At 33.9% G+C, this 21108-nt stretch overlaps 1 protein-coding gene across 1 annotated transcript in view; it reads right to left on the reverse strand.

The window, feature by feature from the left end:
* Positions 1–21108, reverse strand: part of Chn1 (chimerin 1) — a 176183-nt gene that overhangs the window by 113065 nt on the left and 42010 nt on the right. The window contains exons 3-5 of the mRNA XM_046447530.2: positions 19835–19873; positions 15845–15900; positions 2708–2739 (exon numbers count right to left, since the gene is read on the reverse strand). Of these exons, the coding sequence (XP_046303486.1) occupies positions 2708–2739; positions 15845–15900; positions 19835–19873 (127 nt within the window). The remainder of the gene's footprint in view (positions 1–2707; positions 2740–15844; positions 15901–19834; positions 19874–21108) is intronic.

Raw genomic sequence — 21108 nt, forward strand, 5'->3', positions numbered from 1 at the left:
AATGCAGGAAAAGTCTTTCTCTGAACTCCTCTTGTCTACCTAAAGTCAGATTCTCCAAAAGCAACTCAATTGCCATCAATTCCCTCCCCAGGAATTTCATCAATCAGGTAAGACTGATTCTTATCACAGGAAAGGAAATTAAAAGTTGACATCACACCAAAAAAATCTTTGTCTCTAACTAGCATCTCTCTCAATTATTCTTCTCAGGGACTATATTTGTTTCCTAAAAATCATTTACTCTTTCCTGAGAGTAAATGGCCTACATCTTCCCTCCCCTTCTCATATTAGCTCTCAGTCTCACTGAGTATTCATTTTATTTTTCCTGTGATGCCCCTGTGCACACTATATCAAAAGTTAACAAATCTGTATACTTTTCTCCTGTTAATCTTCCTATTGTTAGGTCTATTTCATAGTCCCAGCTATAAGACCTTAGAGGGTAGAGGGAGAGATTCATTGCTCAAAAAAAAACTTTGTAGCTTCCATTGGTATAAAATTATGAGACAATAACTACTTGAATTTGGAATAATAAATTATAAAGGCCCTGAAATGACACCTTAATACTTTAGGAACTTTACTAGGGATAAGTGGCAATCTTGGTTTTTCCTCAAGGGCATGGCTCTATTTCTCTTAACAGTCTTAAAATAGTTCGTGATAGATATGTTCAAATCAAGACAATCAGAACAGCTAGGTTTACAATGGGCTTGTGAGGTTTTCATCTCCATAAATTTTTCAATTTTTCAGAACTAGCTTCATATGCTAAAACTTGGAATTTGCTGGAAGCAAAAGATGGTAATCTATCCCTTGCAGTAACATATACCATTCGATTAGCCTGCTGGTATACACTTTTGAGTTTAAATGACATCAATTAATAAAATTAGTAACATGTAACATCTATTTGTTTTTTTTTAAACCTTCAAGTACCTTAAAAAATCAAACTCAAACAAATTTTGGAATAAAAATTGACAACAAAATGTAAAGAACTTTAAAATTATTCTTATCAGTTGACTCAATATTTCTATCAAAAAACTTTATGCACCAAGATGTTTCTTATGGAATTACTTTTAATAGTAGAGATTGAGCATCCCTAACCCAGATAAGCAAAATCTGAAATCCTCTGAAATTGGGTACACTTTTGATCCAAAGCATTTCTGATGAGGGATGCTCAGTCTGTACAGTTTAAAAACAGTCTAACTGCCCTAAGCAGAATATGACTATATAAATTATGATATCACTGTAAAGAATACCAGTAGTTCTCAACTTTGGAATCATCTTCCTCCCAATTCACAGGTATGTGTCTGTGATCCATTCATAAGAGTCTAGAAAATGTATTTAGAATTTTAAATAATTTTAAAATATCTGGTAAATATATGACTATTTGATGTAATCAAGTAATGAAAAAATTATTTTATTGGGAGAATAATGAAAATGTGATTTTATTTTTTTTTCTCCAAAGTGCTAAATTTCTGTTTCTCAACACTTGGAAAAATTAAAGATTTCAGAAATTATCAGAGTAGCATTCTGCGCCATTTTTGGTACAATCTGCTGTCCAATTGTAGAATCACAAAGCCAATTTTAAAAACTGTTGCAATGCTCATCATCAATATTAAATGGAAAAAAATTAGACTATAATTTATATGTATAATATCTCAATTTTGCAAAACACCGCTAGCAAAACAGACCTTTAGAAGGTAATACTTCAGATGGGCATGGCAGTACACACCTATAATTCCAGTGACTTGGGAGTCTGAGGGAAGAGAGTTGCAAGTTTGAGGCCTGCCTCAGCAACTTTGGGGGACCCTATCTCAAAATAAAAAATAAAAACGGATGGGGATTGGCTCAGTGGTAAAGTGCTCCTGGATTCAATCTGGAGGAGGTGGGGGGAGAAGAAGGAGGAAGAAGGAGGAGGAAGGAAGAGGAGGAAGGGGAAGAAGGGGGGGGGGGAGAAGGGAGAGGAGGACAGGGGAGGAGAAAGAGCAGAGGGAGGAGGAGGGAGGGGGGAGGAGAAAATAGGTAATACTTCCTCTGTTTTTTTTTTTTTTTTTTTTTGTACTGAGGATTGACTTTAGGGGCAGTCTACCACTGAGCTATATTCACAGCCCTTTTTAATTTTTGAGACAGGGGTTCACTAAGCTGTAGAGGAGGCTGTCCTCAAATTTGTGATCCTCCTGCCTTAGCTTCCCAAGTAGCTGAGATTATAGGCATGTGCTACCACATCCTACCCAACACTTTAAATTCTTAACAACCATGGTTTCTGAGTAGCTATGATTTTCTTTTCTTTTTCTTTTCCCCCGATAATAAAGAGAATGTACACTGCTTACAGAAAATTTTGGGGAAGAAAGGTAGAAATATAGAATAAATCACTACATGCCTCCATATGTGTGTGTGTATATTATCTAATACATGCAAAATACACATACAAATATATACATTCCTCATATATATCTAGAATTATTTACTCACATTGCTTACATCTTTAACATTACTGCATGTACATTTTTCCATGCTATTTTCTTCTTTATAATTGCCTTTTTAAAAATATTTTTGCCATTTAGGATAATTACACTTGTAATTTAAAAAAAAAAATCTAATTCCACCAAGATTGAATACTTCCTTTATTTATTTATTTATTTATTTTTACTAAATGCACCATTTTCTTGTCTCTTACATATGCCAATCGAGAAAATGTATTCTGGTAATTCATACTTACTCTCTTCCATAATACTTTGGTCTGTTTTCTACCTATTGAGGAAGAAAAAAGAAAGTATATTTGTGAAAATGCAAATGTGCAGTACATTAATTAAACATTCTGTATATGAGGTAAACTAAAGCATATATTACAGAAAAACATTTATATAAGATTCAAGGTCAGAATATGGAGTCCTAGTTCACAGGAGGGTTAATAGGTTGCTTCACTTCTCTAAACCTGTTTAGAGAATATGTATGTGAAGAGTTGAACTGAACTATCTTTCATTTCTAAAAGTGTAATGAATTGGAAAAGATATTTACATCACTTTATTCACAGAATAAAAGAAAACATCCAGAAACTTAATGCCACAATCATGTCGTAACAGATTGTGGCTTTCTCTCCATCCTCTCCTTTTCCTCTCCTTCCTGTTACTCCATATTCTCCATGCTGTTAACATCTCAATACAATCCTGCCCTTCTGTTTTCCCAACAGCTCTTCCCTCATCACTTTCTCTTCCCCTAGCTCTCATGGCATGTGTGCTGGCTAGAGCTGAGGAAAGCCTCAGAATAGATCCTGAGGAATTCTTCCTGGGTAGACAGGAAGATAGAAGGCATTTGCCCCATGCATTCAACAAATATTTGCTGAACAGTGAATATGTGATAAGCATTGCTGTACCTGCAGGGGACACATGATTGAATAAAACTAAAAATGTCATAATTGTTTTGGAACTAATGCTATAAAGACAAGCAACAATAAAGCAGCTTTAAAAAGAAAACAATAAGGAAACAGAAAGTATAGTAATGGTAAGTGCTATCATGAAAAAGGATTTCCTCTGAGAGGTACCTGGTAACACTATGGACTACATTTATTGAGCTCCTGCTATTTGCCATGTTTTAGTTATATTTAGAGATCATTTAATCCCCACATCAGAAAGTGATGACTCTGTTCATCTTCAAAAGATAGTATTAGTCTCACTTTAACTGTTTTTCATGAAAAAGTTCATCTTTTATTTTTAATTGACAAAAATGTATATATTATAAAACCTATACATAGTATATACTTGTATAATATATGTATATATGTAAAGGCATTATATAGCATGTTTTGATATATGTATACACTGTGAAATGGCGAACACAAACTAATTAAGATATGCATTATCTCACGTATACTTTTTGTGTGTGTGACTGGAACACGTAAAATCTACTCTTAGTAAATATCAAGTATACAATATGTTGTTACGTATTGTTATCTATAGTTATCATGTTGTACAATAGAGCTCTTGAATCTCTTTTTCCTAAATGAAATTTTATATCTTTTACCAATATTTCCCCAATCACCATTCCACCCCCAGCCACTGGTAACTACGACTCAGATCTCTGTTTCTGAGTTCAATGTTTTTAGATTCCACATAGAAGTTGTCTCCTAAGAAGGGTCTGAGAAGCTCCCAAAGAGAAGGGAACTCCACTTAGGACCAGCAGGGTTCTTGACATGTGTGACAGAAAAGAATCTCAACACATGCCAGTCAGAGGTACAGACAGAGGTTGATTTAGGAAAGGAGATACATATTAAAAGGAGAGTGGGGGCAACCTCAAGAGAGAGAGGCCTTTGGGGATAAAGCAAGGAGTGTGCATTCAAGGGAGAATGCGTACCATCTCCAAAGTGAAAGATGCGCTTTGGGAGTTCCCAGCTCTTCTTTTACAAGAAACTTGATGAGGGGTGGATATTGAGAAGTATATAGGAAGGGACATAGTCAGTGATCTCAGGATGGTTTATAGTTATCTGTCAGTCTCTGGATTCTTAAGCTGATGTGATCTTCATTTGTGATCAACAAATAGCACTGGACAGTCCCCTAAATTATAGTTTCCTCAAGATATCATTTTTTTTTCTTTTGCTTAATCTATTTGTTGGTGGGTTAAATAATGTACACTGGTAGATTTACAGATTTCCCAAGAATTTGGGGAATACGAGGCCTACGGTTGAGACTGACTTAGGGAGTGATGGGTCTGGAGAAGTGTGTGGAACTTCTGAATTAAAATCTTTTTTTCTTTGCCCTTCATTTATGTTATACTTTCTACCTATCATATCTTCTCTCCTTACATACAGTGACATTATATAATATTTGTCTTTTTATACCTGGCTTATTTCCTTTAATATAACATCCTCCGGTTTACCCATATTGTCAAAGATGATGGGATTTCCTTCTGTTTTAAAGGCTGTACTCAATTTGAAATATACACTATTCCATTGTATATTAGAATGAACTATATGAAATTTCATTGTATATTTTCTTTATTGATTCGTTCATTGACAGACTCTTGGGTTGATTCCACATCTTGGCCATGTAAATAATGCTACATAGGAGTGCACATCTCTCTTCCACATTTTGGTTTTATTTCCTTTGGACAAATTCACAGTAGTGGTATTCCTGGATCATATGGTAGTGGAAAAAAATGAGTATCAGAGAGGTTAGATAACTTGTTCAAGGTTACCTGTTCAAGTGGTAGAGCTCAAGATAAAACTAGAACTTTTAGGGCAAAAAAGGCCCAATTCCTTTTGTATGTGAAACTGACTCATCTGAATGAGGCTGAAAATGGACAACTTCAAAGCCTATTTTTTCAGTGATCATCTTGCTAGGTTCTACATGGAATATGGCTGCCAAGTCTAGGTTATCTACCTACTGGTCAGCCAGACCTACTACTGTTTTTAGCAACTTTGAGGTATTTACTCATAGTATAGGAAGAAATTTGTGAATGAAAAGCTGTCTATCATCTACAGCACACTCTATTGGCATATCTGACTCTGGCCTAGTACACTGTCTTTGAGTTTTTTTGAAACTCTTAATTACAGGTAACTAAAACATGGATCTGTTTTTTCCTGCATGGTAACATTTTAATTAGAAAAACCAATTTCTTTGTGCAATTGATCTCAGTATCCCTTGAGTCTATATAAATCTGTGCTTTGACTTCTTCTTGGTTCTCTCTCATGAGAGTGAAATAAACATTTCACATGTTCATTTTCACTTCTGTAGGAAAGTCAATATTTTACCTTTTATTAAAAATTATTCTTAGTCCATACTTTTCAGGAATCTTCTGTTTTCTGCTGAGATTATAGTCAGGTTATTTATTATCCTACTATCCCACCTGATTTGATCTTGTTCCATAATTTTTTCCCTCATAAAACTCACTGGACTAAAAATATGCCATTTGGCCCCTACAGTAACCTATAATGGCTATTCTATTTTTAGGTCCAGGACTAAAAAGTGGGGTGATGGATCTGCTTGAAAACAAACCTTTGCTTCTGAGATGAAAATCCAATATTCAGGTCTTAACTTGAAGAATTAATTTATATGATTAAAAATGCTGCTCAGAAAAACACTTTAATATTATATATTCAAACTGAAAATGCGCAAATACTGTTTTTACTCTAGAAGAACACTTGCACATGTACCCATGAAAATATGTATAAGAATGTTCATATAAGCACTATTCCTAGTTATTTTTAAAATGGAAATAAAGGGCTGGGGCTGTAGCTCAGTGGCAGAGCACTTGCCTAGCATGCTTGAGGCACTGGGTTTGATCCTCAGTACCACATAAAAATAAACAAATAGAATAAAGGCATTCTGTTCATCTACAACTATAAAAATTTTTTTAAAAAATAAAATAGAAATAAATATGCACCAATAGAGAAATAAGCTTCTTTTGTAGTATAAATAATATGCAGTTTGATAGAATGATGTAGATCTATATAGGGACTAACATGGATGAATTACAAACTACTGAATACAAAAATAAGTTACAGGGCTGGGGCTATAGCTGAGTAGTAGAGCACTTGCCTCGCATACGTGAGGCACTGGGATCAAAATTCAGTAACACTTAAAAAAAAAGAATAAATAAAGATATTGTGTCCATATACAACTGAAAAAATATTTTTAAAAGTTACATAATAATGAGGATAACATGTCATCATTTAGGAAAAAGCAGATATGTACAATAATATATATTTATAGCATCAAGAGCAATCTGGAAGCATACATACCAAATTTAAAGAGTTACCTCCTGTAAAGTAGGGGACAAAGGACCTTGGGGGGACAACTGGAAAGGTATAAAAGAAACTTTAATATTATCTGTAATAGTGTGATTTATATATTAACTATATATATTGCCTTTTGAAATAGAAATCAAGAATAACTTTTGTGTAACCTAATATTGGAGCCTCAGACACATTAGAATGGGGTCCCCAACCTTTAAGAGAAGATTATGGTCTTTCTATCAAACCATGAGACCTTTGCAGCTGGTTGAAGGAAAAGTTCTATTGCATTTCCCAATCCAAGACAAATATGGATTATTTATTCAGCAGACCTATGTCATGAATGTAAAAGGAGTTTTTTTGGATACTTGACGAAAATTCTACCAATACCCCTGATTTGCCACATTCAAATGATATGGCAGTCTATTACATTTCCCAATTCAAGACAAATATGGATTATTTATTAAACAGTCCTCTAATAAATCTCTATTATGCTTCCATTAATTGTCTAATTAATCAACTTCATAACACAATTGCTTTTGGCATTATATTCTAAATAATTTTTTTATTAACCCAAAATAATTATAAATTTTTTAAAATTATGTAAACATTGAGGATTAAAATAAAATAGTACTGTTATTAAAAACAGTGTGTTCAAAAATAAAATTCCCACAGCAATGACCTTTCCTGTTTTTTTTTTTTAATATTGGAAATGCAAAACAAGAAATTTAAACTAATTCATCTCATCTAGATAGTGAAGATCAGAATATGTCATCCCAAAATATGCCACATTGGCATAGGGATTTTGAGTTAAAGGTGATTAAGAAACATCAAACATAAAAGAAGCTCTCTGTCCTCCCTCCTCTCCCTAAAAGTAGGGTATACATTTCACTTTTTGTGAAGGAAATTTACACCTGTAAAGCAAATTTCCATATGTCAATATGTGCTCCTCTCGGGTACCCTAAGAGACTAACTTTAGAGACAACTGTGTCACCTGAGAAGACCTGAGTCTGCATAAAAAACTTTTACCAAATAAATAATATATTTAGTTTACATTTTCTTCCTATAATATATTCCCCTCCCCAGACCTAACACCCTTTTCCTTGTCTAGTCTCTTTTCCTTTTGTTAAAATAGTATTTTAACAAAAAGGTTATTATCTCTTTTTCAGGGTTTTTACTTCTTTTCTGTGAATCCTCCATTCCATGTACATATGAAATAAACCTTTTCTTCTGTTAATCTGCCATTTGTCAGTTTAATTAGCAGTTCCCAGCTCCAAAATCTAAGAAGGTAAAAAAGTTTTTCTCACCCTACAACAGCATCTAGAAGTTTTAGTGGTGTCTAAGATATTGTAATGAGGGCTCCTTTGATTTGAAGAAGGCCCCGTCAGTCATTGCTTTAACTCACTCATTTTGTTTCTCTGATCTGTTCTCTTGGAGTTATTTCTCCTTTTCCAGCTTATCCCAAATTCTAGGAACAGTGAACACTACAGACAAACACCCCATGGTAGAAACTGAAAGTGCCCCCAAGTGGTACTGACCTCCCTGTGGCCAGCAGGTCTCTTCATGACTGGATCTGAAATAATGATCAACCAGACCCTCATTTACCCAAGATTGTTTAACTACACAAACTTCTTGGCCTGTGCCTTTGTTCTTCTGCTATATAATCCTGGAGTTATTGTTAGTACCCCTAAGACAGGGGCTGGTTCATCTTCCCAGGATTGGCCATACTGAAAAAAATTTCTTTCCTGTTTCACCACCACATATCTTTTTGCTATCTGGATTCTTTCTGGGGAAACTGACCAGACCTGGTCTGTTGGGAATCTCTGGAGACAAAACTTCTGGGCTAGGACTCCAGTAACAATACTAGTTAAATAATGGTTTGGAATGATCTTTTCAAACTCACAAAATTACTCAGATAATCAAATTAAAGGGCTAGTCAGAATGTAAAAATGATGAATGATTTACTTGTAAATGTATTATTTGTAAAGTATTTTTACAAATAATTATTTGTAAATTATATTACTTGTAAATTATTTTACTTGTAAATGTATCAAATTAGGAATTGAAATATTGCATGCAATATTAAAAACATTTTATATTTATACAAATATTTATATGCTTATTTCCAAGTTTTATAATTTCATAATAACAGTCAAGGAACTAAAACTCCAGAATAACACTAGCTGAAGTCAATGTGGCCTCATGGGTAGGTTGACTTGAAAAAAGTTAAATATAATGCCTGGTTTTTTATATGGGCCACAGCAAGTAAGTAAACCCAGACTTGGAAGGCTGCGGTAATAGCATATTTGGGGAGGAAGGTACAGATCAGTTCTGTTTTGAACATGCTATTTACATTTGAGATGTTTATTAGATGTCTTTGAAAGGATTGTAGAGTGGACAATTGTATATATAGTCTGGCATTTAGGAGAAAAGACTGGACTAGAAATATAAATTGTATTAATACCCCAAACTGGCAGGATCATCAGGTAGTAAATATAGGTAGAGAAGAAACAAGCATCACAAGACCTGCAGTACCCAAGAATCAAGCGATCAGGGAGAGAAGATCCAGAAAATGAGACTGTACCATGTCCTAAAACTAAAGAGAGAAGAGTACATTGTGGAGAAGAGCTTTTTCACCTGTGTCAAATGCTGCTGACATGATAAACAATAGAATGTTAGATTTGCATGTGGCAGGCAGAGGTAACCATGCCAAAGTAGTTCTGCTAGAGTTGTGGTGGTTTAAAGTCTGATGGGAGTAGGGGAAGAAAAAAATGAGAAAAGCAGGATTAGACATAAGAAGTACAGATAATATTTTCAAATGTTTTCTACTAAAGAAAGCAAAGAAGTTGAGCAGGGCAGAGGGAGGAAAAAAGGATCAAGAGAATTTTTTTTAAAAATATGGAAATAATTGATGTTTATAGGATGATCAGAATAATCTTGTAGAAAGGGAAAAACAATTAATGGAGGAGAGGGGAGAACTGCTAGCATTACATACTAACGTAGATGAGAGGAACTAGAATCTGGCAAAGTGGAAAGAGCTACTGTCCTCTTTCCGTACATATCAAACATAGCAAAGAAGCAATCCTGACTTTGGGGATGATACCTGAAGATCTCAAAAATGTCTATCTACCAAATTAACAAGTGAATTACAACTCTAATGGTGAGCACGAGGAATGTAGCCTTTGAATCACATTTTTAAAAGCCCCCTGCTCCTGCTGTGGGCAGAGTCACAGACTTTGGGACAGGAGTCACTGTGTTTCTCCTTTGCTAGCAAAGCAATACAATTTTTTCCTCTGCCTCAAAATTATGTCCTCTATATTGGGTTGGCATCAGGGGCAAAGACCAAGCTTTCAGCAACAAGATCACCTATGAAATTTATACCAGGGTCTCTATAAATAGACACACAAACACACACAGATACACACTTATTTTAATTCAACCAGGTGCTTGGCATAAAATAATAAAACAAAATCACTTTTTATATAATAAAAATGATAAATATATATTTAATATTTATATCATATATTGCATTTCACTGAATATATTTAATGAGAGAGCTGTATCAAAAACATGTTACATTACTTTATGGGTGAAAAGAGATTACCAAGAGTCATTCTAACTAAACACATTCATGTTTTTAAACTAATTTCAGAATTAACTCTCCTGTAAGATACAACTGCATTGTGTAAAAGCATTAAAAAGAATCCTTTTCAAGCTTTTAAGTATTTGCTTAGTTTCTAAAGCATGTCTAAAATACTAAGTTGTGGATATGGACATCTTATTCCTAAAAAAATAATTATTTTTGTTTTGATTTCAAAATTTGTCTTAACAACAGCTTATAAGAAAAAAAGCTAGACTTTTTTGGATGGAGCTCAATGGCACAGCACTTGGCTTACATGTGCAAGCTCCAGGTTGGATACCCAGGATCACCCAAAAGAAGAGAGAGGAGGAAAAAAAAAAATATTTTTTAGCATTAACAAAAGCAATTGATAATATTTTTCTGGATCAAAAAAAAAAGTACAACTTGATTTTTTGTGAAATTGTTTTAGATATTTTGCATTTTAAAGTTCTGCCCCTAATAATTTGTGATTCAATAGTTGATAATTCTGGTTTTAAAATATAGTGCTAGGCATCTTGGTTGCAAGTATATGCCGAAATTCAGCTGAGAAAAAGTAGAACATGGATTTTGTCACCAGAACTAAATCTAGATCACAAGAAAAGAATCATACAACATGGCTCCAAATACAAGTTCCCTTAAGGTTTGATACAAATCCCCAGTCCCTGAATTTACAATCTGTGATATACTGCCATGGTTGAAAAGAGGTGAAATGTACACAAACACATGGGGTGGGGTCAGTTCTCCTTTTCTTAGGACTATCAGGGAAATTTCTCAAAGACAAATCATGGAATCCATTTTTTAAATTATAATTTGAACTAACAGATAATTAATACATATCACTTAAAAAGAACTATTAATCTATTAATTGTATTAACTTTTCTCTTTTTCTCACCACATTTAGTCTAGAAAAACACATAGTGATCCAAATCCTCTGTTAAGTACTTGAGGCTGAACATTAACTAGAAATTCAGTACATTTTTATCCTTAGTGTTTATCATTCCCAATAACCTTCACATCTTCCAAATCGAATAATTAGTTAATCAAGCCTAAGACTGAAACTTTCTCCCTGAAAAAGTAACTTTAGAGTACATCTACTCCACTCTGATTAATCCTTTAACTTTATTTCAAATGGATATCCTTGTTAATTGTTACATAGAAATTTAACTTAATAGAATGAGCCAGGCCATCAGAACTAGTGGTTTATATTTTTCAGTGTCTCTATAAACCTAATCATTATAATAATATTGGATATGAATATAATTTCTTTAAAAGAAGACCATTTATCCCTATTTAGTTATTGCTGTTTAATTATCACTGGGGAAAACAGAAATGTAAGGTCAAATATGTATCACCTCTAATTTTCAAAATAAAGATACATATTTTACACATTCACACTTAATCCTCATTAATGGTACTTAAAACTTAGAGATTGCAACATTCAAATATGTAAGTGAAACCAGAATTAGACAGGCAGAGAGGCAAGGGTCAGATCCAGAGAATGGAGGAATTGAAATGCTAATTCCTTCAGAGCCCTTCCTCCATCCTTATCAAGATAACCTGCCCCTGCTCCAACATGTTGCTAAGGTAACCTGTCTCAGGGACTGTCCCTTTCTATAGAGAGATGTTAATTACACCCCGCCCCTTCCTGCCCTAATCACTCCAACTTGGCCCCTCCAGTCCATCTGCTTCTCACCTTTTGGTCATTCCACTGAGCAACTCCTAGCCCTAGTCAGGTAAGCAGGAAGGAGAGAGATAAAGGAAAGAGAGCAGAACAAAGGAAGCCTAGGACACATAAAAAGGCAAAACACCCTTGCTTCTTGGGATACCAGGATACCAGCTATGGCCCCCCCTTCTCCCTTTTTAAAATAAACTCTGCTTTATATGCTTGCCTTGGCCTGCTTCTCTAATGTTATACTTCAACATGCAAGAGAGCAGAACTGCTCACCGGTATCATAAGGCTGGTTACAATGTGAAAAGAGAGTTGGTCCACATTAAGTCCTTTTGCACAAACAGCAGCATTCTTTGCCCTCCAATTTACCATGAAAATTTGTTTGTAGTAGCTTGGTAAACCAAGGCAGGAGGATCACAAGTTCAAGCCAGCCTCAACAACTTGAGGCCCTGAGCAACTAATGACATCCTGTCTCAAAATAAAAAATGGGCTGTGGATGTGGCTTAGTGGTTAAACACCTTTGGGTTCAATCCCTAGTACAAAAAAAAAAAAAAAAATTAAGTAAAAACTTGATTGCTAATTTTTTTTGTTAAAACATATTCAACCAGAGTGAAAATGACTACTATATTTTTCAATTTAAGAAATAAAATGCCAATTGTACAATTTGCTTTTCTGATTTCCCAGTGCTTATTATGCATAACTTTAACCAGCAATATAGAATGTGAATGGTCTCATTCCTCAGATGATGGCAGTATTCAGCCAATCACATCACAAAGCTAAAAATCAAGAGAAATTATTTTCAGAGATTCTAAGAACCATCTACTCCTCCAGTATTCCTCACTGTGTCTGCATCAAGGTGGCCCACCAGAAGGCTATCCACTTAGTTCATACCATCTTAGCCCTTTAGAAATGAACTTCACTGAACTGTTGTTCCTTAATGCTATGCCAACTGAACTTTTATTAAAGGAATTTAGTTCAGGAAAAAACAGGATCATATCAGCTTTACTGATCCTTAAGAGTTATATAGTTTATTACTGTGAAAAAATTTTCCACAATTACGTCTGTCCTTAATCAGCATTGCAATAAACTCCTCAACTTTTCTATTTTTATTTTATTATATTTTTCTTTTGTGTGGTCTTAAATTCTTTTGAGAAAGGCATAGTACACCTATTTCTCAATATAATGGTGCTATGAATAAATACTTCAGGTTAATACTGTTAATATCTCATTTTCAGTGTTAAAAAGTTATGTCTCAACAGAACATGAAACAAAATAGAAATTTTTACAATAGTACTTTCAAGTTCTTATTAATATAAAATTAATCATTCTTAATGGTGGCACAGTATCTTTGAAATACAATCAAGCACTACATGCTCACTGCATACTTACATATCCAGACTGTACATTCTCTATATAAATTGCAACTAGACATTCAAAAGACAATCTTATGAAAGTTCTGCCAAATTTTGTAAATTGGTTCTCTTTGTAACTGTACACTTTCAAAGCTATAGTATTGTTTAAACAAGATGTTACAATGACATTTTAACATTTTTATCCATGAAGAAGCAATTCTTTTAAATAATGTACCATTTAAGTAAGTTAGTTGCTATGATTACATTTTATCTAATATATAGCCAAAATTCAAATTTCTTGAATTGTGCCCAAAATTTATAGATTTTACAAACATATATATGTACACACACAGACAGACACACACACGTATATATGTGTGTGTGTGTATGTATGTATATACACAGAAAAAAAAACCCTTCAGGATAGGATCTAGGTACATAATCTAAATTTGATTACCACTTCTCTTTTGTCTCCTTTGATTTTCCATGGTCTCACCATTGTTTCGCCTTTTATGATAATGACATTATTTATAATCCTAGATAGATGTCTTAGAGAATGTATTTTTCTGGATTTGTCAGATTCATAATTCATGATTAGATTTTAGTTAAGCATTTTTGATAGAATACTACATAGGTAACACAGTGTGTATAACTTCAGGAGGCATGTGTCAGTTTGTTCCACTAAAGGTAAGGCTAAATTAGTTAAGGGCATGATTGCCAGATCTCTCCATTATAAAGATGTGTTTTTCTCTTTGCAATTAATAAATAGTTGGTGGCTTAATATATTGAGACCATGTGAATATCCTACCATATTCATTTAGAGGCTTTCGCTCAATAGTTTTAACATCTAATGACAAATCTTATTAGAGTCAAATAAAAGTATAAAACAGTGATTTTATAATTTTATTGTTCTTTCTACATTTTAACTGCCATTCCCCTGTAAAGAACAACCTCACATTTCCCCCCTTGTTTTACCTCTCTGAATTGGGATGGGTTATTATTTTTTTTAAATTTGGTTTATTAGTTTAAAATTTTAAATGATATCATTTAATATCATTTGATATCATTATGAACTTATGAATTATTTCATTCACTGTATTAAAATCAATTACTATCATAGTATCATATTCTCTCTCTTTTTTTTTATATACTGGGGATTGAACCCAGGAGCACCTACCACTAAACTACATTTCAGCCCCTTTTTGAGACAGGTTCACTAAATCGATCCAGCTGGCCTTGAACTTCTGATCCTCCTACCTGAATGGCTGGGATTACAGACATGCACCCTCATGCCCAGCTCATTATTCTTTTCGATGCTCAAATTGTCCCAAATTTTCTTGAGGGAATCCTTGAGCAGTACTCCTCACCAGTACTACCCACCCCTTCCTTATAATGGCTATTTCACTGGTCTCTGATTAATTCTTCCTGTGTTTCTCTTTTGTAAAATTAAGTTTCTTTTTCTTATTTTCCATTTTTCCTTACTAAAAAGGACCATACATACTATATACATGTACATTTTCTATCTATATTTCTTATTCTTTCTACCATTAAGTTCTATTCAATTCAATCAGACTCCTTTGCACATTTAGTTTCTTCCCCAATATTCTGCTATTACTAACAACCCTACAATGAAAAACTTGTAGCGTATGTTCTTCCACATGTGAACAGGTAATTCACCAGGGTAAATCCCTAGAAACTAGAAGTAGGTCAAAGGAAAAATTTAGGTATAGTTTTATTAAGTATTACAAAGTTCTCATCAAGCCATAACATTTCATACTCCCATTAGCAATGTGTAAGAGTATCTATTTTCTCAGAGTCTTGTCAAATAAGTAAGTTGTAAGCTTTTGAATTTTTATCAGGCTGTAAAGTGAAAATAGCCTTTCTGTGTGTTTTCATTTGCATTTTTCTTATTATCAACTTAGTTGTCTTTTCATATATTGTCATATGTAGTATCTTCTGATGAATTACCCATGCCTTATTCATTTTTTACATCAAGATTTGTTAAATCTTTCTCTCAATGGAAAAAAAAAAAACATTCCAATAATCTTACAATAACACCTTCAAACTTTATTTTTGTTTTGGTGTTTTTGTTGTGGTGCTGGGTATTAGAACCCAAGGCTTTCTGCATGCAAGGCAGACACTCTACTAACTGAGCTGTATCCCCAGCCATCAAACTTTGTTTATAAAAATAAAAGAGTAAAACATGAAATTACTGAATTAAAATGAATTAACTGAAAAGAATACTAGCATCATTTAAAACTACACTATCATATTCTATGACGTTCACAACAATCTCTGAATGAGTGGCAATTATGTCAAGTAAAATGTTAAGAAAAATACATTCGAGTAACAATTTTTATGATGACAACCAGCATACATGACCAGCATACATGGTCAATCTCACAAAGAACCAAGCCTCTGAGGAAGGTCACAGTTTGGAAAATAAATAACAGCGAAGAATTTTGTTGTAATGGTTTCAATATACCCACCTCACAAGTACAGGTAATCCTTCGAGGATGAGGAGCTTCCTGTTGCAGCTGATATACTGTGAGAAGGCAGAAATCAAAAATTAGTTCCCCTTTTGTAGAACTTAGGAACACATTAGAAATAACATACTGGCTGATTTCTATGTTCGTAAGAAAACTGGTACAGTATTATTTGCTATTAAATTAAATCATGCTGTGAACAAAACAAAGAAAGCAAATAAAAATAAATTTAGTGAAAGTCTAAGAGCAAGCACAAACAAAAATCATAATCCACCACAAATGTCTTTTTACCTTATAACAAATCAGTGCTAGACACTTAGCTCTTCTCTATAATCTGGTCATTTATTTTCCCTAACTTATTGTGGCTGTATTAAAGCATACATCTGATATAAATCAGCAATGTTGTTAAACTTGAAACCAAAATTAGGGCTAGTAGGCTCGAAATAACACACACATTTATATTTCAAGTATCTATCTTCAAATATAATCTTCCTTAAAAGCAAAATTTCTGAGACAAAAGAATTACCACTTATTCACTTCATACCACTAGGTATTCACTCACGCATGCCACAGGGTTAAATGCAGTAAAAGAAATAATTCACCTACTAAAATAATTTGCCAATAGAGCTGATGATTTTAAGTGTATCTGAAAATGGATCAGTGAAAATTATACGATACCAATGACCTACTTTCAGCCTTGCTTACTTCAGGCTTTTTGATTTAAATTGAAAAAAAGAATGAATAGGATGTGTGGCTGTTGAAAAAAGTAAGTTTAAACTTGTTCATATTTAACTTTTTTCTGTTTCTAAATATATAATCACATATAAAAGAATTTAAATTAATGCTATAGTTACTTAGATGTTTTGTCAACATAACATTAAACTATCCAGACATCCAGTATTGTCAGATAATGCATGACTCATTTTAACTGGATGTCATTATATTGATTCCATCTCTGACCATTTTCATTCATTTATGCCATGGGAACATACACATAAACATGGGAACATAAACATACACAGTTAGGCTTTTTGTGTACATATATAATTAGACTGTATGTACGTATATATGTATATATACATATATAGCATATACTGAGAACATACATAGACACACCACTGCTCTATATTGTGACTTAAAATAGGCCCTGGCACAGAGAAAGTTCTCAATAAAGAGTAGCTGTCACTAAATATAGGTGATTAATGATAATAAATATAATTCTTTATAATAATATTTTATTACCAGAATGCATTAAGTTCATCACTAAGTTATTACATCAGGGTAATGCTACAATTTAAGAGGAACCAAGAAGATATACTTTTCATGCTTGAAAATTTAAAAAACAAAACAAAACAAAACAAAAAAAAAAAAACAGGGCTGAGGATGTAACTCAGTTTTAGAGTGGTTGCCTATCAAATGTGAGGCCCTAGTGCAGTCTCCAGTAATACAAAAATAAATAAATAACAAAAGTACTTCCTTGGTCATGCCTGAAATTCTACTAATAGAAAAGTATTCTTTGCCTTTTTCCCATGGCTGCAAAAATCCCTGAGTGGTACATATTAAAATAATTTTAGATATATTTCATTAGCTCATATTTCATGAGAGTGTTTTTTTTTTTTTAATCAAAAATATAACTCTGACGAGGCACAGTGGTTCATGCCTATAATCCCAGCAGCTCTGGAGGCTGAAGCAGGGGGAATCACAAGTTCGAAGCCAGCCTCAGCAACTTAGTGAGGCGCTAAGCAACTCAGTGAGACCCTGTCTCTCTAAATCATATACAAAAAAAGAGCTAGGGATGTGGCTCAGGGGTTAAGTGCCCCTGAGTTCAATCTTTGGTACTAAAAAAAAAAAAAAAAAACACACACACACACACAACTGTGAAACTGGGCATGGTGGCACACGCCTGTTATCCAGTTACTCTGGAGGCTAAAGTAGAAAGAGCTCAAGTTCAAGGTCGGATTCAGCAACTTAATAAGACCCTTTCTGAAAATGAAAATAAAAAGGGGTGGGTGTAGCTCAACCGTAGAGTGACCCTGGGTTCAATCCCTAGAACAGATCAAAACAAAACAAAATCCTCCTGTGAATATAGTTTTATTAGAGATTAAAGAGATGATGTGAGAAAAGTAATTCTGAGACAAAGAAGGGGGAGAAAGCACTGAAATTAAAAAAAAAAAAAAAAAGGTGTGTGTGTGGATATGGAGGAGTTCTGAGTATGTTAAACCCAGGGGCATTTTACCACTGAGCTACAACATTAGTTCTTTTTTGAGACTGAGGCTCACTAAGTTGTTGAGGCTGGCCTCGAACTTATGATTCTCGACTCAGCCTATTGGGTCACTGGTATTTGGCTCTGAGAGTCCAAGGATGTAAACCAACATTCTCCTTAAGTGAAGGCAAAACATGATTTGTAAAAAAGAAGGATTACTTAAGTCCATTCCTCCATATTAGTTACTATAACTAGAAGATGAAAACCAGGATCATGTTTTGGCTCTTAGTAATAGTTCTCAAAAGATTAGATTCCTTTGTCAATAAAATGCTCTGGAAAGTACGGTAACCTATAAAAACTCAACTTATAATAACTGAGCGACAGTCAAGAAGAACATCAAAAGTTACTAGAGCAAGGGAAATGTTGACTGTGATTCAAAGCACAAATATTGTAGTACCTGGTTATCATCAGGAAGCATTTACCTATTCAGTACGCAAACATGAAGATAAGCTCATAAAGAAAAACGTTGACAATACTGTCACATGAGAATTGATCTAAGTTTCCCCTTCATCTTCATCGGTTTCAAAGGGTATAATTGTTTGCTTTTTCAAGACCTTTAATCATAGAAAGTTACTTTTCAATTTCTTTTGGTCCTCCTAGTTGCCCCAAAGGCTACAGTTCTGTTTCTTAGAGAGTTTTTATTCTAAGAACTTAACTCACAAAAGAAAAATTTACAAATTCCAGTAGGAGGGAAAAATCACCAATTGCCATATTTACAGACTATTCATATTTTAGTTATTATAATTATCCCAAAGTGGCAACCTATTAAAATAAAATTATCTGCTATTCTGGGAACATAAATCAATGAGAACCTGAATTACTGCTCCTTTAGTCAGGAAATCTGAACAATTTACAAACATCAATATTTAGAATCACTCTCTACCTTTGCAAAGATGTTAATATTAGGTTGCTTATTAAACTACAGACAACATACAAAAACCAGTACTGTTTCTATAATAGTAAAATCATAGGTTTTTTTAAAAACTACTTTGATTATATTAACTTTATTTCTATTCTTTAAAAAAATCAGGAATCTCTCTTGCTTAATAAATGATATTCTCTAGTAAAGAAGGAAAATAAAGAACCTCCATTCTCTCAAAGAAATATTTATTCTAATGCAAAGTTTAAAGAGCAATATAGAAATCTAATGTTCCTCCTGCACTTGCCTAACACGTGTGAGGCCCTGGCATCATAAAAACCTGGCAATAGATGACAGCCACCATTGAGCTTCTCAGAAATGCTGGTTCCTTTTCACTTGCATCATTTCAGCATGTTCAAGGGTCCAGCATCATAAAAAAGGAAGGAAGGATAACCATGTTCTCACATTTTGAGAATATTATCAAAAAGATCACTTTTTTCTGCATCTTTTCACTCATTTTTTCTATTAACACAACCTCCCAACTTATCATCATCTATATATTACTTTTGTCATATAAAGGATGAGGACCAGAAGAGTTAGACTGCTTGAATTCTCAACTTCTCCTTCCTGAGCCATTCTGAGCAAGTGATCTCAGGGTCTCCAACATGGAATTCTGCAAGGAGTTGTACTTCACACACTCCAACATGATACAGATTTTGTGGAAACACTTATACCACAATTATTTCTTTGTTGTGAATTAATTTTTCAATAATGGGTACATAATAGAATGAATCTTTATATCTAATGATCCCAATATGCTTATGTTACTTAACACTATATCCCACACAATTAAATTTATTTGTATACTTACAGTAAGATTTCCAAACAGGAGGTCTATATTCATCTGTATCTGAAAGAATAAATACAAAATTAATACTACTGAATATTTATATTTTAAAAAGATGTTTTAATCTCTAATTCATTTAATATATATTAGCTGACTTCTATTTGTCCTAGGCATTGCATTAAACACTAAAGAACATTCAAAGGTTTTTTTAGCCTTGGTCCTTCCTTTCTTAGACTACAGTTTTACAAAAATGTTCAAAGAAATTTACTGTACCCATTGATTTTTACTCCTGGTACTCATTTCTTAGAGCCATGATATAATACTCAATAGTTATTATTTATTTGGGCTTAATGATTATTTCACTGAAAGAGCTCTGAAATCATTAGAATTTTTCTTTTTCAGTCAAACTGACCAAATAATTTTAATCTCCAGAAGTGTTGAGTATTTCTCTATTCCCCCACCCCTGTTCCACTTGGGGGATTCCTGTGTAACAGGTCTTGGTAACATGAAGAGAGAAGAATAGCAGTATCACAGATCCTAGTTCCAACACATCCTGGACAATCAAAGCCAGAAAATGAGAAACACCTCCATGGAAGAGTCTCTCTCCAGGGAACCACAAATAGGAGATGAACATCTGCTCTTCAAGTCCATTTCCCTTGTTCTGGTTGAGTGCAGATTTAAGAGACAGTGGGAAGAGGCAGTGGGAAGAGAAGGAAGACAAACACATGAGGGAGATGGATTAATTAGACAAAGGGAACAAGCCAGTGTGGTCTGACTTCTCATCAGCAACGCCTAGCTGAGGAATCATTCTGCCAGCCAGAAGCCCCACCTGCGAGACTATGTGACTAAATTGGAAGACGTATCATGTTTTGGTGTGGAAAGGTAAGGCCAGTCATAACCCCTGGCTCTGCTGGCATCTAACACAAAACCACTGGCAAATCTTGTCCTACAAATCTTGCCCAAGGAGGCAAGAAAAATTCTAGAAAGTTTATTGAGAAAGTTGAACAGGAAGCTCAAAATGGCCATGGAACCAAAACATTCAGCCTTCAATTCCCAAGCTTTAAAATGTAACCTCACACTTCATTTATGATGTGTTATCATAAACCACACAAACACTCTGAGTCACAGGGACACAGCAAGACTATAAGTAGGGGGCATTTAAGTACATAAAGAGAAAATTCTGTCACGTGGAGCCCAGAAATGTTCAAATATGTTTGCTTAAAGAAGAAATAAAAAATTACATGAATAAATGGACAATGAAGTAATGGCAGCAAATACAGTTTATTTTCACTTATTGT

The sequence above is a fragment of the Marmota monax genome, unplaced genomic scaffold, assembly GCF_021218885.2.
Source record: "Marmota monax isolate L192 unplaced genomic scaffold, Marmota_monax_Labrador192_F-V1.1 WCK01_AAM20220418_F8-fsc00007, whole genome shotgun sequence".
NCBI lineage: Eukaryota > Metazoa > Chordata > Mammalia > Rodentia > Sciuridae > Marmota > Marmota monax.